This window comes from Giraffa tippelskirchi, chromosome 6, assembly GCF_054371585.1.
Source record: "Giraffa tippelskirchi isolate mGirTip1 chromosome 6, T2T-mGirTip1v1.2.pri, whole genome shotgun sequence".
Classification (NCBI taxonomy): domain Eukaryota; kingdom Metazoa; phylum Chordata; class Mammalia; order Artiodactyla; family Giraffidae; genus Giraffa; species Giraffa tippelskirchi.
Window position 1 is genome coordinate 90614639 of NC_137280.1, and position 25964 is coordinate 90640602.

The following is a 25964-nucleotide window of genomic DNA, read 5'->3' on the forward strand; positions in this document are numbered from 1 at the left end:
CCAAAGAAAGGCAATGCCAAAGAATGTTCAAACTACTGCACAATGGCACTCATCTCACACACACACTAGCAAAGTAATGCTCAAAATTCCCCAAGCCAGGCTTCAACAGTAGGGAACCGGGAACTTCCAGAAGTTCATGCTGGTTTTAGAAAAGGCAGAGGAACCAGAGATCAACTTGCCAATATCTGTTGGATCATAGAAAAAGCAAGAGAGTTCCAGAAAAACATCTACTTCTGTTTTATTGACTATGCCGAAGCCTTTGACTGTGTGGATCACCACAAACTGTGGGAAATTCTTAAAGAGATGGGAATACCAGACCACCTGACCTTCCTGCCTCTTGAGAAATCTGTATGCAGGTCAGGAAGGAACAGTTAGAACTGGACATGGAACAACAGACTGGTTCCAAATAGGAAAAGGAGTACGTCAAGGCTGTATATTGTCACCCTGCTTATTTAACTTATATGCAGAATACATCATGAGAAACGCTGGGCTGGAGGAAGCACAGGCTGGAATCAAGACTGCCGGGAGAAATATCAATAACCTCAGATATGCAGATGACACCACCCTTATGGCAGAAAGTGAAGAAGAACTAAAGAGCCTCTTGATGAAAGTGAAAGAGGAGAGTGAAAAATTGGCTTAGAGCTCAACATTCAGAAAACAAAGATCATGGCATCTGGTCCTATCACTTCATGGCAAATATATGTGGAAACAGTGGAAACAGTGACAGACTTTATTTTCTCGGGCTCCAAAAATCACTGCAGATGGTGACTGTAGCCATGAAATTAAAAGACGCTTACTCCTTGGAAGAAAAGTTATGACCAACCTAGAGAGCACATTAAAAAGCAGAGACATTGCTTTGCCAACAAAGGTCCATCTAGTCAAGGCTATGGTTTTTCCAGTCATCATGTATGGGTGTGAGAGTTGGACTATAAAGAAAGTTGAGCACCAAAGAATTGATGCTTTTGAACTGTGGTGTTGGAAAACTCTTGAGAGTCCCTTGGACTGCAAGGAGATCCAACCAGTCCATCCTAAATGAAATCAGTCCTGAATATTCACTGGAAGGACTGACGTTGAAGCTGAAACTCCAATACTTTGGCCACCTGATGGGAAGAACTGACTCATTAGAAAAAACCCTGATGCTGGGAAAGATTGACAGAGGGAGGAGAAGGGGTCAACAGAGGATGAGATGATTGGATGGCATCACTGACTCAATGGACATGCATTTGAGTAAACTCCAGGAGTTGGTAATGGACAGGGAGGCCTGGCATGCTGCAGTCCATGGGGTCATAAAGAGTTGGACACAACTTAGCGACTGAACTGAACTGAAGGATGAACATTTCTGCACAGGAAAGAGGTCATAAATTTTACTAAAGGAAGTTCTTGAGAATCAGTTGCTTTTGTTTTATTTTTTATTACTTATTTTATTTTTAATTATACTGGGTATTCATTGTTACAGGCTTGCTTTCTCTAGTTGTGGCTGGCAGAGGCTGCTTTCCAGCTGTCTTTGGATGGCCTCCCATTTCAATGGCTTCTTTTGTTATGGAGCACAGACTCGAGGTGCACTGATGTCATTTGTTGCAGCACCGGGCCTCAGTCGCTATGGCTCATGAGCTCTAGATCATGGCCTCAGTAGTTGTGGCGCTCAAGCTTAGTTGCTCCTCGGTATGTGGAATCTTCTTGGACCAGGGATCAAACACTTGTCCCCTTCATTGGCAGGCAGATTCTTATCCACTAAGTCATCAGAGCAGTCCAAGAATCAGTTGCTTTAGGAAGTGGAAACTTAGAAGAAACTCAAGCTATGGTATTTCAGAAAAAGAAGGACAAAGCATACACTCAATGAAGTTGAAGATTTGGTATTTCTGATTGCCAGTATATTTATATAGGTTATTACAGTGATTCTCCCATCCCAACATCCATGTCTCCTCACAAGGACAAGAAAGACCTGCTGGCAAGTTTCCTCAGTGCCCCATTCATATCCCTGTTCCTCAAGCTGTAGATGAAGGGGTTCAGCATAGGGATGACCACAGTGTACCGCACTGAGGCAATTGCCCGCTTTGAGGAGGAGGGGGAGAAGGCAGAACTGAGATACACTCCTAATCCTGTCCCATAGAATAAGGAAGTGACTGTTAGGCGAGACCCACAGGTTGAGAAAGCTTTGTACTTCCCCTCCATCGAAGAGATGTTCAATATGGAGGAAATAATCTTAGTGTAGGAGAAAAGGATCCCAGCAAGTGGAGGAATTCCCAGAAATCCAGTCACAGAATACAGCATGATGTAATTGCTGAGAGCATCCGAACGGGCCAACTTGAGCACCACAGCAAATTCACAGAAGAAGTTCAGAATTTGTGTGTGTGCAGAACGAGAGATGCAATACCATCAGACTGTGCAAGAGGCCGACTAGGACACTAAGAGACCTAGAGACTAGAGCCAGCAGGGCACACAGGTGGGGACTCATGGTAATTGTGTAGTGCAAGGGGTGGCAGATGGCCACATAGTGATCATCGGCCATCACAGTCAGGAGGAAGTTGTCCAAATACCCAAAAACCAAGAAAAAATACATCTGGGTGATACAGCCTTCATAGGTGATAATTTTGCTCTGTGCCTGGATATTCGGTAGCATTTTTGGAACTACAGTGGAATTGAAACAAATATCAGAAAGAGACAGGTGGGAGATGAAAAAGTACATTGGGGGTGGAGGTTGGGGTCAGAGCTGACAGTGAGGATGATGAGGTTCCCGAGCACTAGGACCAGGACCAGGTACATGGACAGGAAAAACCTGAAGAGGAGGGGCTGCTGGTCTGGATCTTCTTAGAGTCCCAAGAAGAGGAATTTTGAGACAACTTTTTGGTTTTCTGCATCCATGTAGCTGATCACTGTGCCAGGTAACCGACAAAGCAAAGCTAATTCAAACAAACAGCAGTCCCCAAATATAAAGAAACTTTATCCTATTAATGAACACCCCCAGATAAATGGACATGATTTTGAGCAAACTGCGTGAGATAGCGAAGGATAGGGAAGCCTGGCGTGCTGATGTCCATGAGGTTGCAAGGAGACACGACCGAGTGACTGAACAATCAGAAAAACGAGGAAAAACCCCACACATTTTGACTAACAATCTAATATTCCTTCCCTGAGAGCATGATAAACACCATTATCTTGTACAGATACTATTTTAGGGGAAATTCCTTCCTTTCTTCTAACTTTTTCACAAATGAATGACCGCCTTCAAGACCATCAACCTTTGTGGTGTCCAGCTCAGCTGCAGCCCATTTCAGGTGTAGCATGTCAATGGCTTGAACGTTCTTCCTTCTTTGGGGTGGAATTTTGCCTCTTGGATAACTCTGCTTTTTCCAAATTTTCTGTAGTAGTCGAGCAGGTCCATGTGTGTTGGTGGTGCACTCGCCCCACTTTGCTCTGTGGCCCTACCCCCTGTCAACAACGAATTTGATCAGAAAGTGGTGTCTGGCCGAATCTGGCCATCTCAAGGATCGCCAGGTTTGTCAATATGGGAGAATCTAATTTTAAGCGCTCCAGGAATCTGAGAACAGGCAGGCAGAAAAGTTTTTCAGTAGCATCGGTTTGGGTGAGTAACCATCGCCAGCCCCTCCCTTTTGCCCTCTAAACCCAGAACCGTTACTCGTCCCAAAACTCGCCTCCAAAACTACATCCTGCTATGGGCCCCGCCTTCTGCTTGCAGCCCCGCCCAAAGACTTAGTTCTGGCCTCGGCCGCTTCCGCTGGGCCTGCTTCTGCCCGCAGTCCGCGCTCTGAGCTGACCTAGGGGTCCCGCCCCAACGCGGTGAAAACTACCGTATCGCGGCTAACAGGGGAACTTGCCAATCAATCGAACTTGAAAGGCAGCCAGCGTCCCGGAACCCCGCCCCTCTACAGCCGTGGCACTAAGCGGAAGTGGCGTCACTGGCTCGCGACAGCGTTTTGGTCGGGCTCCTCTGCGCCTGTTGGAAAGAGGTAGGCTAGTTGTCCTGTGTTTCACATTGTTATGGGTGAGTCTTGTGTCGAGGCAGGGCTCTGGGATGCACCGAGGTCGTTATACAGCATCTTGGGCCTGGCTTCCGAGGGGACTCCTGAGAGAGGCCTGGCCTCTCCTTTCGCGTCCTCGGGATCTGAGTCACCGTCGGGTGGTAAGTGCTGTGAGGGCGCGTCTGCGGGGTGTCGGCATTCACTGTGCTTCCCTATTCGAAAGCCTCCAATGAGTTCTTTGTGACTTTCGTCCACGAGGAAAAAAATTTCCGCTGTTCCAGTGTGCGTTGCTCCGTCCCCCACGTCCTCCGGGTGTTAGTAACCTGGCCACCCTGCCCTGTTGCTCAGAGTATTGGGGAGAGTTGGTTAAAACGCCTGCTTCTTTTGTATGAAAAATAACGTTTCACCAAACAATTTGACTTTCTCTTTACGCGTTGTTTTTGAATGCTACATAGAGGTACAGATTCCTCAGATATCAAAGCTGCGCATATTACTCTATTCTAAATGTATGTAGATTACAGAACTTTTTAAAAAACAAACAAAACAAACACACACACACACAACGAGAGCAGTTAACTCATTTGAAATACCTAGGGTCTTAAGATCCCACAGTCAAACACGAGTCTCCAGGAGATATGGTGGAGGCTTTTTGACTGACTGATTTCCTTTAGGATTGACTGGTTTGATCTCCTTGCAGTCCAGGGGACTCTCAAGAGTCCTTTTCCAGCACCACAGTTGTAAAACAAATTCTTCGGCGCTCAGCCTTCTCTATGGTCCAACTCTCACATCCATACATGGCTACTGGAAAAACCATACCTTTGACTATACAGACCTTTGTTGGCAAAGTAACGTCTCTGCTTTTTAATATGCTGTCTAGGTTTGTTATAGCTTTTCTTCCCAGCAGAAAGCTCTTTTAATTTCATGGCTGCAGTCACCATCTGCAGTGATTTTTGAACCCAAGAAAATAAAATCTGTCACTGTTTCAATTGTTTCCCCATCAGTTTGCAATAAAGTGATAGGACCAGATGCCATGATTTTTGTTTTTTGAGTGTTGAGTTTTAAGCCAGCTTTTTCACTCTCCTCTTTCACTTTCAACAAGAGGCTCTTTAATTTCTCTTTGCTTTCTGCCATAAGGGTGGAGTCATCTGCATATCTGAGATTATTGATATTTCTCCCAGCAATCTTGATTCCAGCTTGTGCTTCATCCATCCTGACATTTCACATGATGTACTCTGCATATAAGTTAAATAAACAGGGTTACAATATACAACCTTGATGTACTACTTTCCCAATTTTGAAACGGTCCTTTGTTCTATGTCCAGTTCTAACTGTTGCTTTTGACCTACATACAGGTTTCTCAGGATGCAGGTAGGGTGGTCTGGTATTCCCATATCTTTAAGAATTTTCCACCGTTTGTTTTGATACAGTCAAAAGCTTTAGTGTAGTCAATGAAGCAGAAGTAGATGTTTTTTCTGAAATTCTCTTGCTTTTTCTGTGATCCAGTGGATGCTGGCAGTATCTATTCAGGTCACTGAGCAATAGTAAGGATTCATAGAGTGGGTAAAAATTGTCAGATGAAGGGAACTTCATGAGTAACATACAGTGTAGTTGAAAGTGCAGTGTATGTTTTACTGAAGAAGGAGTTGCAGAAGCAGAACAGATAGTAATGAGATTTAAAGTGGAAAACAAGGACAGGACATGGGAAGGAGGTGCTCTGGGCATATTCTTAAGTTCATGTCAATTTTAGAGACATTGAGTCCATGTACATCTTAAGTATAACTGACTAACTGCTGCTTTGGAAAGACTTCAGGGAAGATCAGACCAAAGGCATTGAGTCAAGCTAGAATCTTATGCTGATTAAGTTTTAAAATATGTTCATGGTTATAGAGATGTCATGATTATTATAGAAAATAAATGATTTGAGAGTTTTGTAGGAGGTAAAAATGAAGGAATCCAGTGATTTCCTATTTCCATTTACTAGATGACATGCCCTACTAAAAGAATGCTTGATTAGCACTCAGTGAAAAAATCAAATCCAGGGCTATCTTAGGGAGCTTTGGGGAAGGCAACCATGTAATGTGACTAATTGAATAGAGCTCTGGAGCTAAATAGAGGATAGTATTCTTTATCTTTATATGGTAGCAGGTGAAGGAAAGAAGAGAGAGTTGACACTGAAATCATAAAAAGACAAAGCATTCTAATTTGTCACATGGGAATTGATGGGAGTAGGAGGAAGGGAAAACTTTGTATATTTTGTTGATTCCATTTCTAGGGTGGGACAGTGAAATGCATGAAGGCTTACCCCCAGGTTTGATGAGACAATTTATTTGATTGGGAAAATTGCTCAGGGAAGAATTTAATTTTCAGTGTTTATCTGTCAAGAACAATAAGGGATATCTTTTCTTTTTTTGCCTGAACCCTGCAGCATGTGGAGTTTTTTGTTTGTTTGTTTTTAATTTATTTGGCTAAGTCTTAGGATCCATGTAAAATCTCATCCTGATTAAAGCCCTTTATGCAGAATCACATAGTGAAATAAAACTGCATAAATGTAAGTGGTGTGGGAAACCCTTCCATAATTCCTAGAGACTTAAAGAAGATATGAAATCTCATAGTGAAGAGAGGCCATTTCCATGTGACAAATGTGGAAAATTCTTTGAAAGTTTTTCGTATCTTAAGAGTCACAATCAAATTCACACTGGAACAAAACCATATAAATATGAGGAACGTGGTAAAGCCTTCATCTTGTCTTCTTTACTTACTTTACATGTGGAAACCCATGATAGAAAGTTTTCATGTGAATACTGTGGTGACTTTTTTTGTTAGATCTGAGATTAGGATGCATCGAAAATCTCACATTGGAGAGAGTCTAAGCAATGTGGAATATACTTTAAATGTTCCTTATGCCTTCAGTGTCACAAAAATATTCATTCACTCTGGATTAAAACCCTACAAATGTGAGAAATGTGGGAAAGCCACATTTGTTGATTGGGTTGTTTGTTTTTCTTTTTTGATAGTGAGCTCCATAACCTGCCTGTATATTTTGGAGTCTAACCCTTCTGTATTGCTTTCTTAGAAAAATTTTTGCTCCCAATTGGAGGGTTGCCTTTTTATCTTCTCTGTAGTTTCCTTTGCTTTGAAAAGTCTTTTTAAGTTTAATTAGGTCCCATTCAATTTCTTAAATTTTCAGTAATTTACTAAGTAGGTCAAAAAAGATCTTATTGTGACTTATGTCAAAGAGTGTTTCTCCTATGTTTTCTTTTAAGAATTTTATAGTGTCTCGGCTTATGTTTAGGTCTTTAATCCATTTTGAGTTTATTTTTGTGTAGGGTGTTAGAAAGTGTTGTAATTTCATTCTTCTACATGTAGCTGTCCAGGTTTCTCAGCACCACTTATTGAAGAGTCTGTTTTTTCTTCATCAGATATTCTTCCCTTTGTCACAGATTAGGTAACCTAACGTGGGTGTGTTTAACTTTGGGCAAGAATACAAAGAAGAACCATACCAAAAAGGTCTTAATGACCCAGCTAACCACAATAGTGTGGTCACTCATCTAGAGCCAGATATCCTAGAATGTGAGGTCAAGTGAGTCTTAGGAAGCATTACTACAAAGCTTGTGGAGGTGATGAAATTCCAGCTGAGCTGTTTAAAATCCTAAAAGATGATGCTATTAAAGATGATGGTGCTGCATTCAGTATACCAGCAAATTTAGAAAACTCAGCTGTGGCCACAGGACTGGAAAAGGTCAGTTTTCATTCCAATCCCAAAGAAAGGCAATGCAGAGAATGTTCAAACTACAGCACAATTGCACTCATCTCACACGCTGGCAAAGGAATGCTCAAAGTTCTGCAAGCTAGGCTTCAACAGTACGTGAACTGAGAACTTCCAGATGTTCAAGCTGGTTTTAGAAAAGGCAGAGGAACCAGAGATAAAGTTGCCAACATCCGTTGGATCATAGAAAAAGCAAGGGAATTCAAGAAAAACATCTACTTCTGCTTTATTGACTATGCAAAAGCATTTGCCTGTGTGGGTCACAACAAACTGTGAATAATTCTTAAAGAGATGGGAATACCAGACCACCTTACCTGCCTCCTGAGAAATCTGTATGCAGGTCAAGAAGCAACAGTTAGAACTGGACATGGAACAACGGACTGGTTCCAAGTTGGGAAAAGGCTGTATGTTGTCACCTTGCTTATTTAACTTATATGCAGAGTACCTCATGTGAAATGCTGGACTGGATGAAGCACAAGCTGGAATCAAGATTGCTGGGAGAAATATCGACCTCAGATATGCAGATGACACCACCCTTATGGCAGAAAGTGAAGAGAAACTAAAGAGCCTGTTAATGAAAGTGGAAGAGGAGAGTGAAAAAGCTTGCTTAAAACTCAACATTCAGAAAACAGATCATGGCATCTAGTACCATCATTTCATGTTAAATAGATGGGGAAACAGTGACAGACTTTATTTTCTTGGGCTCCTAAATCACTGTAGATGGTGACTGCAACCATGAAATTAAAAGACACTTGCTCCTTGGAAGAAAAGCTACGACCAACCTAGACAGCATATTAAAAAGCAGAGACTTTACCAACAAAAGTCTATGTCATCAAAGCTATGGTTTTTCCAGTAGTCGTGTATGGATGAATGTGAGAGCTGGACCATAAAGAAAGCTGAGCACTGAAGAATTGATGCTTTTGAACTGTGGTGTTGGTGAAGACTCTTGAGAGTCCCTTGGACAGCAAGGAGATCAAACCAGTCAATCCTAAAGGAAATCCGTACTGAATATTCATTGGAAGGACTGATGCTGAAGCTGAAGCTCCCATAATTTGGCCACCTGATGCAAAGAACTGACTCAGTGGAAAAGACCTTGATGCTGGGAAAAATTGAAGACAAGAGGATAAGGGTTCGACAGAGGATGAGATGGTTGGATGGCATCACTGACTCGATGGACATGAGTTTGAGCAAGCTCCAAGAGTTGGTGATGGACAGGGAGGCCTGGCGTGCTGCAGTCCATGGGGTCACAAACAGTTGGACAGGACTGAGCGACTGAACTGAACTGAACTGTCCATGAAACATTAATCTAAGAAAGATTTGGGAATTGTATTTGAGCCATATTAGAGGATTAGCCCTGGAAGAACATCACAGAAAGCCCTTGTTTAGTGTGTGTTTGTGTGTTTATTTATTTATTTTGGGGCTTCCCTGGTAACTCAGTAGTAAAGAATCCTCCAAGGCAGGAGACTGGGTTCAATCCCTGGGTCGGGAAGCTCCCCTGGAAAAGAAATTGGCAACTCATTCCAGGACTCTTGCCCGGAGAATCCCATGGACAGAGGAGCCTGGTGGGCTACAGTCCATGGGGCTGCAAGTGTCAGACATGACTTAGCCACTAAACCACCATCATCATTTACTTATGTATATTTTTGGCCCCACCATGGTGTTTGTGGGATATTATCTCCCAGAGGCATGCAGGATCTTATTATCCCAACAGGGACTGAACCCCTGACCACTGCAATGGGAAGCTTCCCTGTGCTTCACTATCTGCCTGAGTTTGCTCAAACTTGCTTCCATTGAGTCAGTTATACCATCCAATCATCTCATCCTCTGTTGCCCCCTTCTCCTCTTGCCCTCAGTCTTTCCCAGCATCAGAATCTTTTCCAGTGAGTCTGAATAATATTTCATTTTTGAATCTTTTTCATCCATTCATGTGTTGATGGACACTTAGATTGCTTCCGTAACTTGCCTGCTGTAAATAATGTTGCTATGAACATTGGGGTACATGTATCTTTTCAAATTACTGTTTTCAGTTTCTTTGGATATACACCCAAAGGAATGGAATTGCTAGATCATGGTGTAGTTTCTTGAGGAATCTCCATACTGTTTTCCATAGTGGCTGCACCAATTTACATCCCACCAGCAGAATACCAGTGTTCCCTTTTCTTCACAGTCTGGCCAAATTTGTTATTTGTGGTCTTTTTGATGACCATTCTGTGTGAAGTGATAGCTCACCGTAGTTTTGATTTGCATTTGTCTAGCGATAAGTTGGGAATCTTCTCATGAGCCTGTGGGCCATCTGTGTGTGATCCTTGGGAAAATGTCTTTTCAGGTCTTCGTTCATTTTTTTAATAGGATTATTTGGTTTCTTTTAAGTTTTATGAGCTATTTACATATTTTGTACTTTATTATTGGACATATCATTTGCAGATATTTTCTGCCTTTCAGTAGATTGTCTTTACTTTTTTTTTGTCTTTACATTTTTTTGATTGTTATTTTGCTTTACAAAAGCTTTTACATTTATTTCAATCCCGTTTGTTTGTCTTTCCCTCTGTTTTCTTTGCCTTAGGAGACAGAACCAAAAGCATTCTGCTAATATGTATGTCAAAGAGCGTTCTGTGTATGTTTTCTTCTAGGAGTTTTACGGTTTCTGGTGGTGGTTTAGTCACTATGTCGTGTCCGACTCTTGCGACCCCATAGACTGTAGCCTGCCAGGCTCCTCTGTCCATTGGATTCTCCAGGCAAGAATACTGGAGTGGGTTGCCATTTCCTAATCCAGGGTATCTTCCCAACCCAGGAATCAAACCCAGGACTCCTGCCTTGCAGGCAGATTCTTTACTGACTGAGCTACAAGGGAAGCCCAAGTTTCTAGTCTTGTATTTAGGTCTTTAATCCATTTTGAGCTTTTTTTTCATACATGGTATGTGAAAATATTCCAATTTTATTCTTTTACATGAGCTGTCCAGTGTTTTCAGCACCATTTATTGGCCATACTGTCTTTTCTACATTGTGTATTTTTGACTACATTGTAGGAGATTAGTTGACTTTAAGTGTGTGAGTTTATTTTTTGGTTCTTTATACTATTCCATTCATCTATGGATCTGTTTTTGTATCAGTTTTATATGGTTTTCATTGCTGTAGCTTTGTAGTGTAGTGTAGAACCTGCCTGTCATTGAGGGAGACACCAAACACAGGTTCACTCCCTGGGTTGGGAAGATCCCCTGGGGAAGGAAATGGCAACCCGCTCCAATATTCTTGCCTGGGATATCCCATGGACAGAGGAGCCCATGGAATTGCAGAGTTGAACACTACTGAGCACGCACACACACACACGTAGTGTAGTTTGAAGTCAACGACTGTGATACACCTAGCTTTGTTCTTTGTTGTCTATACTGCCTTGGCTCTTCAGAGTAATTTAAAATAATTTAAGAATTACTTGTTCTGTTTTTCTGTGAAAAATATCATGAGTACTTTCCTAGGGGTTACATTAAATTTCTGGTTGCTTTGGGTAGTATGGAATTTTACCTGTATTGATTCTTTCAGTCCATGAGCACAGGATGTCTTTCCACTTCTTTGTAATATCATCTTCAATTTCCTACACTGTTACATAGTTTGCAAAGTATAGGTCTTTTTTTGGTTAAGTTTATTTCTAGTAATTGAATTCTTTTTGATTTGTTTTTCAAAGGAACTTCTTTTTTCTGCTTTCTTTCTGTGGTAATTCATTATTACGGTATAGAAGAGATACAGATTTCTTTATATTAATCCTGTATACTGCCACTTTACTGAATTCATTTATTCCAATAGTTTTTTGATGGTGACTTTAGGGTTTTTTTATATATAGTACCATGTAATCTGCAAACAGTAGCAGTTGTACTTCTTCCTTTCCAACCTGGATACCTTTTGTTTCTTTCTCTCATCTGATAACTGTGGCTGGGACATCCTATACTGCATTAAAGAGAAGTGATGATAGTGGGCATTCTTGTCTTACTTCTGATTTTAAATGAAAAGCTTTCTGTATTCCATTGAGTGTAATGTTAGCTTGGGCTTGTCATAAATGGCCTTCATTATGTTGAGATGTTTTCCCTCCATACCAACTTTGATGAGAGTCTTTATCGTGAACAGATGGTGAATTCATTCAGTGTTTTTCCTACATTAATTTAAATTATCTTTGATTTTTAGTATCCTTTTATTAACGTAGTGTATAACATTGCTTGATGATCAGATGTTGAACCATTCTTTCATCCCTGGAATAAATCTCACTTGATCATTGTGAATAATCCATTTTATAGACTGTTGAATTCCATTTGCTAATATTTTGCTGGGAATTTTTGTATCTCTATACATAAGAAATATTGGCCTGTAATCTAATTTTTTTTTATACTGCCCCTTTAAGGTTTTAGCATCAGGGTAATCATGATCTCATAGAAAGAATTTGGGAGTACCTCCCTCTTCTGTTTTTGGGAATAGACATTAAGGGACTTCCCTGGTGGTCCAGTGTTTAAGACTATTTCAATGCAGGGGGCACTGATTCACCCCTGGTGGTCAGAGAACTGGGATCCCATGTGTTGTGTGGCACAAGTATATGTAGTCAGCCTTCTTTATCTGTGGGATAGAATTCTCCTGTGCAGCTGCCTTGCCTGGACTTTTAATTCAGGGGAATTTTGATTGCTGATTCAGTTTCAACATTAGTAATCAGTCTACCTAGATTATCCATGGATTCCTATTCAGTTTTCAAAGGTTTTGTAATTCCAGATACATATTTCTTCTAGTTGTTCAATTTATTGACATATAACTGTTTATAGTATACTTTCTTTTTTTCTCATAGTATTCCCTTTTGATTATTTCTGTGTTTGTGGAATCAGTTATAATTTCTCCTCTCTCATTATTTGTTTTGCTTATTTGGGTCTTCTTTTTTCCTTAATGAGACAGGCTAAAGCCTTATCAACACTAATTATCTTTTCAAAAGATCTGCTCTTGGGTTCACTGATCTTTTCTAATTTAGGGGGAGTGGGGTTCTCTATTTTATTTTCTCTCTGATATTTATTACTTCTTTCCTTCTGCTAACTTAAGGTTTTGTTCTTCTTTTTCTAATTCCTTTGTATGGTAAATTAGGTTGTTTACTTGAGATTTTTCTTACTTCTTGAGATAGGCTTGTATCATTATAAAATCCCCCATCATGACTACTTCTGCTGCATCCCATCAATTTGGGGATGTTTTGTTTCTATTTTCATGTGTCTTGAGGTATTCTCCAATTTCTTCATTGACCCATTCATTTTGTAGTAACATGTTGTTTGGTCTCCACGTATTTGTTCTTTTCCCATTTTTCTTTCTGTAATTGATTTCTTTGTTTCCCAGCATTGTGGTCAGAAAAAATATTTGATATTATTTCTGTCCATTAAATTTGTTGAGCATACATGTCATCTGTCTTGGAGAACATTCCATGTGCTCTTGTGAAGAATGTTTATGTCTCTGTTTTAGGTTGAAATGTCTTGTAGGTATCTATTAAGTCCAAGTGGCCAAATGTGTCTTAAGACTACTGTTTTATTCTGGATTTTCTGTCTGGATGATCTGTCCACTGATGCTGCTGCTGCTAAGTCACTTCAGTCGTGTCCAACTCTATGCAACCTCACAGACAGCAGCCCACCAGGCTCCCCTTCCCTAGGATTCTCAAGGCAAGAACACTGGAGTGGGTTGCCATTTCCTTCTCCAATGCATGAAAGCGAAAGTGAAGTCACTCATTCATGTCCGACTCCCAGCGACCCTATGGACTGCAGCCTACCAGGCTTCGTCCATGGGATTTCCAGGCAGGAGTACTGGAGTGGATTGCCATTGCCTTCTCCGGTCCACTGATGCTAGCTGGGTGTTAAAATTCCCTATTATTATTGTGTTACTCTCAATGTCTCCCTTTATGTCTGTAAATACTTAGTTTATTTATTTAGCTTCTCCTGTATTAGATACACATATGTTAATAGCTGTTACATTCTCTTGTGTTAATGCCTTTATCATTATATAATGTCCTTTGTCTTTTATTTAGACTTTGTCTTAAAGTCTACTTTGTTTACTATGAGTATTGCTACTCCAAATTCTTGTTTGTGTGCCTTTGCATGGACTATCTTTTTTCCATCCTTTAACTTTCAGTCTGAATGTGTGTCTTTAGCTTTACTAATCTGTGATTACCCTGGGATTCATATGTTGACCTGTAACTAGATCTGCTTGTTTTAAACTAATAGTGGTCTGCTTGTTTTAAACTAATAGTGATTTAATTTCAAGCACATTCTAAAAGATCTATGTTATTTCTCCCTTATTGCACGTTTTTTGTCTTTAATGTCATATTACTTGTTTAACAATTGATTGTTGCAGTTATAGTTTCTTTTAATCTTTGTACTTGCTTACTTAAATGGTTGTTGCACAGGCTTTACTATATATTTACTTTACTAATGGGACTTTTCTTTCCTATACATTCTTCTGCTTGTAGCCTTTTCTTTTCCACTTAAGAGAAGACCCTTTACTATTTCTCTTAGAGTTGTTTTGGATTTGATGACCTCCTCTAGTTTTTGCTTACTTGAAAGTTCTTTGTCTCTCCTTTGGTTTTGAATGATAACCTTGCTGGGTAGAGTATCTTTAATTTGTAGGTTTTTCCCTTTCAGCACTTTCAAAGTACATGCCCTTCTGTCCTGCAAGGTTTCTGCAGAAAAATCAGCTGATAGCCTTAAGTGGGTCCCTTGTGTATGACTCCTTATTTTTTCTTACTGCCTTTAGAATTCTCTGTTTACCTTTTGAATTTTAATTATGATATATTTTGGTGTGTGTCTCTGGGTTCATCTTGTTTGAGACTGTGTTTTCTGTAGCTGGATATCTGTTTCATTCTTCCATTTCAGGAAATTTTCAGTCATTCTTGTTGTTGTTCAGTTGCTAAGATGTGTCTGACTTTGTGATCCATGGACTGCAGCATGTCAGTCTTCACTGTCCTTAAGTATCTCCCAGAGTTTTCTCTGGGAAATTCATGTCTTTGAGTCAGTGATGCTATCTAACCATCTTATCTCTGCCACCCCCTTCTCCTTTGCCTTCAGTCTTTCCCAGCATCACAGTTTTTTCCAGTGAGTCAGCTCTTTGCATCAGGTGGCCAAGGTATTGGAACTTCAGCTTCAGCATCAGTCCTTCCAATGAGTATTCAGGGTTGATTCCTTTAGGATTCACTGGTTTGATCTCCTTGTATTCCAAGGGGCTCTCAAAAATCTTCTCCAGAACCACAGTTCGAAAGCATGAATACTTTGGCACTGAGTCTTCATGATCCAACTCGCACATCCATACGTGACTACTGGAAAAACAGCTTTGAATAAACAGACCTTTGTTGGCAAGTGATGTCTCTGCTATTTAATATGCTGTCTAGGTTTTTCATAGGTTTTTATTCCAAGGAGCAAACGTCTTTTAACTTCATGGCTGCAGTCACCATCCACAGTGATTTTGGAGATAATGAAAATATGGTTTCTGCTCCTACTTTTCCCCCCTTCTCTTTTCCATGAAGTAATGGGAACAGATGCCATGATTAACTTAGTTTTTTTGACATTGAGTTTTAAGCCAGCTTTTTTACTCTCCTCTTTCACCCTCATCAAGAAGCTCCTTAGTTCCTCTTCACTTTCTGTCATTAGAGTGGTAGCATCTGTATTTCTGAGGTTGTTGATAATGTCTCCTGTCTTGATTCCCACTTGTGATTCATCCAGTCTTGCATTTCAAATGATGTACTCTTCATTGAAATTAAATAAGCAGGGTGACAATATACAGCCTTCTTGTACTCTTTTCTCAACTTTGAACCAGTCACCCTTCCCTGTCTGCTTCACTTGCTTTTTGATCCACATACTGGTTTCTCAAGGAACAGTTAAGGTGGTCTGCTATTCTCACTCATTAAGAATTTTCCACAGTTTGTTGTGATCCACCCAAAGGCTTTAGCATACTTAATGAAGCAGAAGTAAATGATTTTCTGAAACTCCCTTGCCTTCCTGTGGTCCATAAATGTTGGCAATTTGATCTCTGGTTCCTCTGCATTTTCTAAACCCAGGTTGTACAGCAGGAAGTTCTCAGTTCATGTATTGTTGAAGGCTAGCTTGAAGGATTTTTGAGCATAGCCTTACTAGCATATGTGAAATGGGTGCAATTGTATGGAAGTTTGAACATTTTTTGGCATTGCCCTTATTGGGGATTGGAATGAAAGCTGTCCTTTTTCAGGCCTGTGGCCACTGCTGACTTTTCCAAATTTGCAGATGTATTGAGTGCAGCACTTTAACAGCATCATCTTTTAGGATTTTAAATAGCTCAGCTGGAATTCCATCACCTCCACTAGCTCTGTTTGTAGTAATGCATCCTAAGGCCTACTTGAGTTCACACTCTAGGATGTCTATCTCTAGGTGAGTGAGCACACCATCGTGGTTATCCGTGTCATTAATACCTTTTTTTTAATAGGTCTTCTGTGTATTTTTGCCACCTTTTCTTAATCTTCCCTGGTTCTGTTTGATGATACTGTTTCTATCTTTTATCATGCCCATTCTTGCATGAACATCCTTCATATGTCCAATTTTCTTAAAGAGATGTCTAGTCTTTCCCATTCTGTTGTTTTCCTCTATTAACTTTGCTTTATTCATTTAAGCAGGCCTTCTTATCTCTCCTTGTGGTTTTCTGGAATTGTTCATTCATTTGGGTATATATCTTTCCTCTTCTCCTTTGCCTTTTGTTTCTCTTCTTTGCGCAGCTATTTGTAAAGCTGCCTCAGACAACCACTTTGACTTTTTGCATTTTCTTCTTTGGGATGGTTTTGGTCACTGCCTCCTGTACAGTATTATGAACCTCCATCCGTAGTTCTTCAGGCACTCTGTCTACCAAATATAATCCCTTGAATCTGTTTGTCACCCTCACTTATAATGGGTATGATTTAGATCATTCCTGAATGGCCTAGTGGTTTTCCCTGCTTTCTTCAATTTAAGGCTAAATTTTGCAATCAGGAACTCATGTTCTGAGCTACAGCAATATGTTTTCATATTTTTATCAAATACATTTTCCCCCCTCTTTTTCTTTTTTCTTCTGAGGCCCAATTACAAAAATGTTAGAATCATTTATGTTAGACCAGAGATTCCTTAACCTGTCCCTTTTTCTTCCACCACAACACACAGTTTGCAGGATCTTAATTTCTCAATGAGGAATCAAACCCAGACCCACAGTAGTGAAAGCACTGAGTCCTAACCACTAGTCTGCCAGGGTGTTGCCATACTGTTCTCATTTTTTAAATTTGTTTTCTATTTCTGTTTTTCTGATTGGGTGATTTTTGTTATTCTATCTTCCATATCAGTTGTGCATTCTCTTATGCCCCCTGATCTGATATTAATACTTTCTAGAATGTTTTTTATTTCAGTTATTTTATTCTTCACATCCGACTGGTTCTTTTTTGTTGTTTATGTTCCTTGTTACAACTTTAACTATGTTCATTCATTCTTTTCTCCAGTTCAGTTAGCATTCTTATTTGTGGTTGTTCTTAAATCACCAAGTCATGTCCAACTCTTTGCGACCCTATGGACTAACAGGCTCTTTTGTCCATGACATTTCCCAAGCAAGAATGCTGGAGTGGGTTGGCATTTCCTTTTCCAGGGAATATTCCTGATCAAGGGATCGAACTCATGTCTCCTGCATTGGCAGATGGGTTCTTTACCACTGAATGACCTGGAAAGCCCTAGCATTCTTGTGCTTTACATTTTGTGTTGGTTTCTGCCATATAACTATGAGAATCAGTCACAGGTTTACATATATATACGTATGTATATATATACACACATATATATGCATATGTATGTATGTATGTATGTATGTATGACTTCCCTTCTGAGTCTCCCTCTTCTTCCCACATCCCACCCCTGTTGGTCATCACAGAGCACCAGACTGGACTCCCTTTGTTATTAAGCAACTTCCCACTAATATTTTACACATGATAGTGTATATATGTCAGTGCTGCTTTCTGAATACAGCCCACCCTCACCTTCCCCTTCTATGTCCACAAGTTTCTTCTCTGCCAGGTTCATAGGTACCATTTCACTACATTCCATGTATATGTGTTAATGTATTATTCTTGTTTTTTTTTTTTTTTCTCTTTCTGACTTCACTCTGTATAAGATGGTCTAGGTTCATCCACTATAACTGACTCAGACTTGTTCCTGTTTATGGCTGGGTAAAATCCACTGTATTAATATACCATAATTGCTGTATCCATTCATCTGTCACTGAACATCTAGATTGCTTCCATTTCCTAGCTATTGTAAATATTGCTGCAATAAACACTGTAATTTAGTAGTGAGATTTCTGAGTCATATGGTAGATTTATTCTTAATTTTTAAAGGAATCTCCATATTGTTTTCCATTTGGCTGTATCAGTTTCCTTTTCCACTAGCATTCCCTTGCTGCTTTTAATCATTTTTCTTTGTGTTTAATTTTTGTTAGTTTGAATAGTATGTGTGTTGGTATGGCTCTTTTGGGGTTTTTCTTTATGAGACACTCTGGGCTTCCTGGACTTGGGTGACTATTTCCTTTCCCGTCACCCTAGGGAAGTTTCCAACTGTAATCTCCTCAAATATTTTCTCATACCCTTTTCCTCTTCTTCTTCTGAAACCCCTGTCATTTGAATATTGGAGCATTTAATTTTGTCCCAGAGTCTTTAAGACTGTCCTCATTTCTTTTCCTTCTTTTTTCTCTATTCTTCTCTGCTTTGTTATTTCCACCATTCTATCTTCCAGCTCATTTATCCATTCTTCTGCCTCAGTTATTCTGCTATTGGTTCCCTCCAGTGTAATTTTATTTCAGTTCTTATGTTGTTCATTGTTGATTGTCTGTCCTTTGTTTCTTCTAGGTCCTTGTTAAATGTTTCTTATACATTCTCAATCTGTGCCTCCGTTCTTTCTCTGTGCCCACATTTTATTTCTGAGGTCTTGTATCATCTTTAATGTCATTACACTGAATTCTTTTTCAGGTAGACTACCTATTTCATCTTCATTTGCTTCATCTGGTGAAGTCCTGGAGTTCTTTCACTAATGCTTTAAACAGATTATTTGGTATATTATTTATCTATGTTAAATGAGTTGTTTCATCTATGTTTTATCCTTGTTCTTTTGTTTGAAACAGATTCCTCTATCTTCTCATTTTGTTTTACTTTCTCTGTCTCTGTGAAATTAAGTGAAACACTTACCTATCCCATCTTTGAAGGTGTGTCCTTTTATAGGTCCCTATGCTGTCTTTGTGTGCAGTAGCTTTGGTGGGAGAGCTGGATTTAAGCAGAGAAGAATCTTCCTTGGCAGTCCCTTGATTGAGGCTCCATGTTCCACTACAGTGCTTGATTCCTGGTAGTGGAGCTTGGATCCCACAAGCTGTGTGGCATGGGCAAAATTTAAGAAATAAAACTTTAAACATTAAAATAAAGGGCCTTCCTTGGTGGCTCAGTGAAGAGTCCACCTGCCAATGCAGTGAACATGGGTTCAATCTCTGGTCCAGGAAGATCCCACATGTCTCAAAGCAACTAAGACTGTGTGCCACAACTATTGAGCCTGTGCTCTAGAGCCTGGGTACTGCAATTACTGAGCCCACATGCTGCAACTGCTAATAAGTCCGTTCACCCTAGAGCCTGTGCTCCAGAACAAGAGAAGCCAACCCAAAGAAAAGCCCATGCACAACTACAGAGTATCCCCAGCTCACCATAACTGATTGTGGCAAAGAAGACCCAGCACAGCCAAAAATAAGTAAATAAATCTTTAAAAAAAATAAAATAAAATGTGGTCAGCACAGGTTATGTCTTCCCTCGGGATGTCCTTGTTGGGAGATTGTGCTGGTGATACAATGGCTAGAGCTAGAGCCCTGTGTGAGCTGTTTTTCTCCTGTGCACAGTGGCTATCACTACCCTGTCATCAGGAGCAGGAGCCAGGTCTGGTTCCAAGATCCTGGAAGCAGAAGCCCTGAGTGTTGCGTCTCAGTTGGTTCTGTTCTCTCCATGTTTGCGCTCTCTCTGCTGCCAGCAATGGTACCTTTGCCTTGGAGGAAGCAGCGCTGGAACAGGAGAGTTTTTGTGGGCCAGACACACACTGAGACTGCCTAGGAAGCCAGTCAGGTATACAGACAGCTCCTGATCCACCACCTCCAAGAGTGCCAGCACTGGCCTAACTCACCTTATTCAGATGCAGTACTGGGTCCAGATCTGCTGCATACCCTCAAGTGTGCACTCTATTTGGCAGCAAACACTAAAACCAGATCAATTCCCCTCCTTTCCTACCTGACTCTGTGGATCACTTTTACAGCCTTGGTTTTGGACATCATTCTGACTGTCTCCAGTTTGTTTTCAGTGGGAAGGGGCTCCATATAGATGTATTTTTGATATGTTCCTGAGGGGGAGGTGAGCTCAGGGTCCTACTTTACCTGCTTTCCTGTCAGTGTGACATTTTCTGAGTGTGCAGGGATATTCAGGAGTTTCAAACTAGAATGGAATGACTTTCATGCAGTGATTGTGGGAATTATGATCATGTCTGAATGCCTATGCCTTCTTTCTTGTTTCATAGATCTTCTTTCTAAGGACCCTTTATGTGATCCTGAGGAAAAGATAGAGGCAAGACAGGATGGTAGCTGACTGTTTGAGTGATTGTTCTCAGGTAAGAAGACAGGGCATCCTAATACAGAGTGAGCTACTGCATGTACCACATGGAAACATTTCCTCCTGGTTAGACCTATGTACACAGCTTCTTAAATAAAGCCAGTCTGAGTCCCCTTTGAATTTCCTCCCCATGTGAAAGGTCTCATTGATGAGGGATGAATAATCTTAGTATTTCAGTAGTTACCTTCTGATATTGTCTCATGATTGCTGCTGCATGTGTTTTATTTTGACTGTTCTGACATGGTACAGAATGAGAGTATATATTTCTTAGTGACCTTATTTATTAGCTTGCACAAGTATGTGTAATTTGTTTAGGATTGTGTTACTGGTTCCATATCAGTCACGAGTGGGTGTGGCTAGAAAGGAGAGCTAAGACCGTTGTGTCCTGGGAGAGATGATGAGACACCTTGAGGCCCTCTGTTGATACTGGGGCTCCCTTCCTCATCCTCCACTGTACATTGTTGGAAATCTTACTTTACTGAAACTACTATGTGTCCAATGGTTTAGGACTCAGTGACCTTCGCTGATGTGGCTGTGTACTTCACCCAGGAAGAGTGGACTTTACTGAACCCCTTTCAGAGAAAGCTATATAGAAATGTGATGCTGGAAAACTACAAGAACTTGACCTCAGCAGGTAAGGCTGCCATCATTCCAGTACACTCTTAGTGAACGGACATATATGTGCTGTACCTTCTATGTTCCAAGATGGGTGATGCCAATCTGAACACAATGGAAAGTAGTAGACACTCGTATCTAAGGAATGAGTTTTACCCCAGTATTCTTTCTGTAACAATGTGCTTTGAGAACTAATAGCATGATACTGACTCTTGTTTGAAATATGCATTCTCAAGAGTTCACCTTTGGCATAGTGAATGAAACTTTGGAATTTGGGACCAGTTATCTGTGTTTTAACAAGCAGTGCGCATGATTCTTGAAACCAACATTTGGCAACCACTTGTTTAGTGACTTCTCCATGAGACCAAACATCTCTTTTACATTTACATCATTTCCCGTTTAACAACATTCTCAGTGCTTTGTAAATGCTCACATAGGTCTGAATATGTTTTTCACTGGCCACAGATACAATCTCTTTGATACACAGAAAGAGGAGCTATTTGCCTTTTTATCTCTTTAAAAATTATTACCACATTCATTCTAATGACTTGATTAGATATAGGACCTGATTCATGGGAAGGTTTGTCATGTTTGGCAGGGACTTTTTCATTAATATATCTTTCCTCATGAACAGGATATCAGGCATTCAAACCCACTTTAATCTCTTGGTTGGAACAAGAAGTATTAAAAACTGTGGAGAGAGGAGTCCTCCAAGGTGAGCAGTTATAAAGAACTTCCCATGTCAATTAAATTTCAGTGTGTTTTGAATTTATAAGAAGGAAGCTTATTGAAATGGGCTTTCTCTCAGAAGGCTGAGGACATTGGTTTCTAATGTTCTATGATTTCTTGAACTTCTCATATATACATACATTTAATCAGACTTTCCTGTGATCTCATAAAATAGCCTTTTGTTTCTGTATTAGTTATTTTATTTTATTTTTTGGTGAGGTGAGGGGGCTGTATATAGGCTCTTTGTTGCTGCGTGCAGGCTTTCTCTAGTTGCAGGGATCAGGGGCTACTCTACTTTTGGTATGCAGGCTTCTCATTGGGTAGTTTCTCGTGTTGCAGAGAATGAGCTCTAGGGTCTCCGGACTCACTAGTTGTGTCACTTGGGCTCTACAGTGCAGGCTCAGTTGTAGCACACAGCCTTGACTCTTCCATGCACATGCCATATTAGTTTCAGGACCAGGGATCTCACATGTGTCCGCTGCATTGGTAGGCAGATTCTTATTCACTGGACCACCAGTGAAGTCCCTTAGTCTTATCATGTTGATGTATATTCTTTGTCCAGAATTTTTCCCTAATAATATTCTCTTTTCTTCCTTTTTACTCTTCATAGACTCATCTTTTAAATTAAGTACTCAATTTTGATTACATATATATATTCTTGCTTAATTTTTGTCATAGTCAAATTTCTCATGTCTGTTTTGCCTTTTTAAAAATTGTGTTAAATTGGAAACTTATACAGATAAGCCTTATTGTTTTTAACCCCTTTAACACCCACTTCTTTTTGCCAAGTCTTAAATTTGTTATTCTCTTTTACTTTAGAATGGGAAATGCAACTTATCTCCAATGACTTGGAAATTCAGCAAGATACTTTGCAGGAAAAAACATCAAATAGGGTACAAATGGTAAGATCAGTAAGTTTCATTCATAAAAAATACTTATTTTCCTTTTAGTTAATGTTGGGATTTCCATACAGCATGAACATTAGTGATAGATATTTGAGTGGCATTCACCCCAGAGATAGCAATGTCTATCAACAGATTCTGATTATGATCAATTTGGGAATATCCTAACCCAAGGTTCAAGATAGTTGCTGCAGACTTCCCACAAGGAATCATTCCCATGTATATAATTAGACAATGAACTTTGAGAACAATTCAATGAAATAGTAGTGAACTGTTTTACTATTAGAGTATACAGCACCTCATTGTGTTAAAAGGATTTCATCATTTAACTTTAAAGAAATCAACAGGGCAGGAAGTGTATGAATGTAACACAGATGGTAAAAATCATCATCCTCTCTGTAATGATGTTTCTGTTTTGAGATGGGTAGGATCACTTAATGAATCTGAGAGGTCTTTGAATTATCATCTATCCATTTCTCCACAGACACAAAGCCACAATGGACAGAAACTGTATGACTGTGAGCACAGCTGGAAAGACTTCAGTGACAGTGACTACTTGTACCTTAGTACACACAGGAGAACTGAAAACAGAGGCAGTTCTTATGAATATAATCATTATGGAGAAAGCTTCCTTACTCTGCACAACGAATCCTTTACTGGAGAAAAATGTTGCATGTTTACTCAGTGTGGAAAAGCCATCAGGCTGACTCCAGATACTGTGTACTGGCAATCTAGCATACAAGAGAAAGCCTTAGAACACAGAGATCGTGGGCAATCCTTTGCTAATGAGTCTTTTCTTCAGGCACAAGTGAGACCTCAGAAGAAAAAAAGACACTACAATTGGAATGAATGTGGGAGAGCTTCCATTCAGTCAACAAGCCTCCATGCACGTGTACCAACTCACACAGCTAACAAACATTACATACATGAGGATTCTGGAAAAGTCTCCGATGCAACCCTAAGCCATAGACGACATATAAAAACACACACTGGAGAGAAGCCTTTTCAGTGTGACACATGTGGGAAAGCCTTTGGATCATCCTCATACCTACGCATTCACATACGAATTCACACTGGAATAAAACCCTACAAATGTAAGAGATGTGGGAAAGCATTTGTATCCTCCTCATACCTTCAAGTTCACAGTCGAATTCACACTGGAATAAAACCCTACAAATGTAAGGAATGTGGGAAAGACTTCTCTCAATCCTCAAACCTCACTGGACATATGAAAACTCACACTAGAGACCAGTCCTATAAATGTAAGGTATGTGGGAAAGACTTCCCTCAATCCTCTGACCTCACTGGACATACAAAAACTCACACTGGAGAGCAACTGTATAAATGTAAGGAATGTGGGAAAGCCTTTGGGTCGTCCTCACACCTTCGTGTTCACAGTCAAATTCACACTGGAATAAAACTATACAAATGTCAAGAATGTGGGAAAACCTTCACTGGTTCCTCTCGCCTTATTGAACACATGAACACTCACACTGGAGAGAAGCCTTTTAAGTGTGACACATGTGGGAAAACCTTCACTCAATCCTCATGCCTTACTAAACATATGAAAACACACACTGGAGAAAAGCCTCTTAAGTGTGACATATGTGGGACAACTTTTACTCAAACTTCATACCTTACTCAGCATATGAGAACACACACTGGAGAGAAGCCTTTTAAGTGCAACAAATGTGGGAAGGCCTTTGCTGCTTACTCATATCTTAGTAACCATTTCAGAACTCACACTGGAGAGAAGCCTTTTAAGTGCGACACATGTGGGAAAACCTTCGTTCAATCCTCAGGCCTTTCTCAACATAAGAAAACTCACACTGGAGAAAAGCCTTTTAAATGTGACACATGTGGGAAAACCTTCAGCCAATCCTCATACCTTTCTCGACATATGAGAACACACACTGGAGAGAAGCTGTATAAATGTGACACATGTGGGAAAGGCTTTGGGTTTTCTTCTATTCTTCGTAGACATTTACAATCTCATACCGGGGAGAAGACTGCTAAATGTGAAAAATGTGGGAAAACCTTCACTCGAGCCTCAGGCCTTACTCAACATATGACAACACACACTGGAGAGAAGCCTTATAAGTGTGACAAATGTGGGAAGGCCTTTGCTGATTCCTCGTGTCTTACTAAACACTTTAGAACTCACACTGGAGAGAAGCCTTTTAAGTGTGACAAATGTGGGAAGGCCTTTGCTGTTTCCTCACGTCTTACTAAACATTTTAGAACTCATACTGGAGAGAAGCCTTTTGAGTGCAATATATGTGGGAAAACATTTACCACTTCTTTGTCTGTTACCATGCACAAGCGAAGGCACACTGGAGAGAAACCATATTCTTGTAAGGAACGTGGGTAAACCTTTTTATGTTCCTCAATACCTCCTTCCTATGTGCAATGACATTGGGAGAGAAGCCATTGGAACATGATATGTGGGAGAGCCCTTGCTGATTCCTCCTGTCTTAACATTTTGTTTTTAATATTTGACTGCACTGTGCAGTATATGAAACCTTAGTTCTCCAACTGGAGATCTAACACATGCCCCCTGTATGGGAAGGTAGAGCCTTAACTGCTGGAGAACCAAGGAGGTCCCCTACTAAACATTTTCAAAATCAACACAGGAGAGAATCCTTTTGAGGGTAATAAACATGGGAAAGGATTGATTCACCAATTCTTCACCCTTTACCATTCACTAGTGTATTCACACTGGAGAAACACCATAAACTTCAGGAATATGGGGATCAATTTTATCATTCATATCTCAGTAGTAATGGAAAAAGTAAGACTAGTTCAGGATTTCCTTCTGCCTAAATCTATCATGTCTTGTTTCTAGAGCAAAGCCTAGAGTTCTTGATCACAAAACATGTTTAGACACACACACACAGTTCAACCCATGGTGACTCCTGCACACCAGGTCCCTGCAGTGGCATGAAAGACAAGGTGATGCCTTTGCACCAGTCAGGTAGATTGGAGCCCAGGTATCTACAGGGCAGTTCCAGGAGCTACTGGGCTCCCCTGAGCTGGGAATACAGAGCACTGTCTTGTGGGGGCTTCTTCCTTGAAATACTTATTGCAGGCTGATGTGTGTCAAAACTCACCTTTCTTTTTGTAGATGACATAATACTATATGTATAAAACTCTAAAGATGCCACCAGAAAATCATTAGAGCTAATCAATTAATTTAGCAAAGTTGGAAGAAATAAAATTAATATGTGGAAATCCCTTGCATTCTTGTACACTAACATTGAAAAATAAAAGATACTAAGGAGACAGTTCCATCACCATCACAACACAAAGAA

The 25964-nt window shown here is 40.2% G+C and overlaps 1 protein-coding gene, 1 long non-coding RNA gene and 1 pseudogene across 5 annotated transcripts; 1 reads left to right on the top strand and 2 right to left on the bottom strand.

The window, feature by feature from the left end:
- Window positions 1-1923: 1923 nt before the first annotated feature.
- On the bottom strand, window positions 1924-2862 carry LOC145510852 (olfactory receptor 7D4-like; annotated as a pseudogene).
- Window positions 2863-3102: 240 nt separating this feature from the next.
- On the bottom strand, window positions 3103-3858 carry LOC145509463 (uncharacterized). Its single transcript, XR_014056101.1, has 2 exons — window positions 3654-3858; window positions 3103-3429 (listed from the first exon to the last, which is right to left on the bottom strand). It is a non-coding gene; the product is annotated as an uncharacterized LOC145509463 (long non-coding RNA).
- Window positions 3859-3941: 83 nt separating this feature from the next.
- On the top strand, window positions 3942-25884 carry LOC145509448 (uncharacterized). 4 transcript variants are annotated; one of them, XM_081498069.1, is made up of 6 exons: window positions 3942-4141; window positions 20316-20405; window positions 20915-21041; window positions 21657-21737; window positions 22571-22662; window positions 23138-25884. In XM_081498069.1, the coding sequence occupies exons 2-6, from the start codon at window positions 20373-20375 to the stop codon at window positions 25022-25024; spliced, it is 2220 nt and encodes a 739-aa protein (XP_081354195.1). In that variant the 5' UTR covers window positions 3942-4141; window positions 20316-20372; the 3' UTR covers window positions 25025-25884. The 4 variants fall into 4 exon arrangements, with proteins under 4 accessions (XP_081354195.1, XP_081354197.1, XP_081354194.1 ...); XM_081498071.1 differs by having other exon boundaries at window positions 22571-22653; XM_081498068.1 differs by having other exon boundaries at window positions 3942-3968.
- The last annotated feature ends 80 nt before the right edge of the window (window positions 25885-25964 follow it).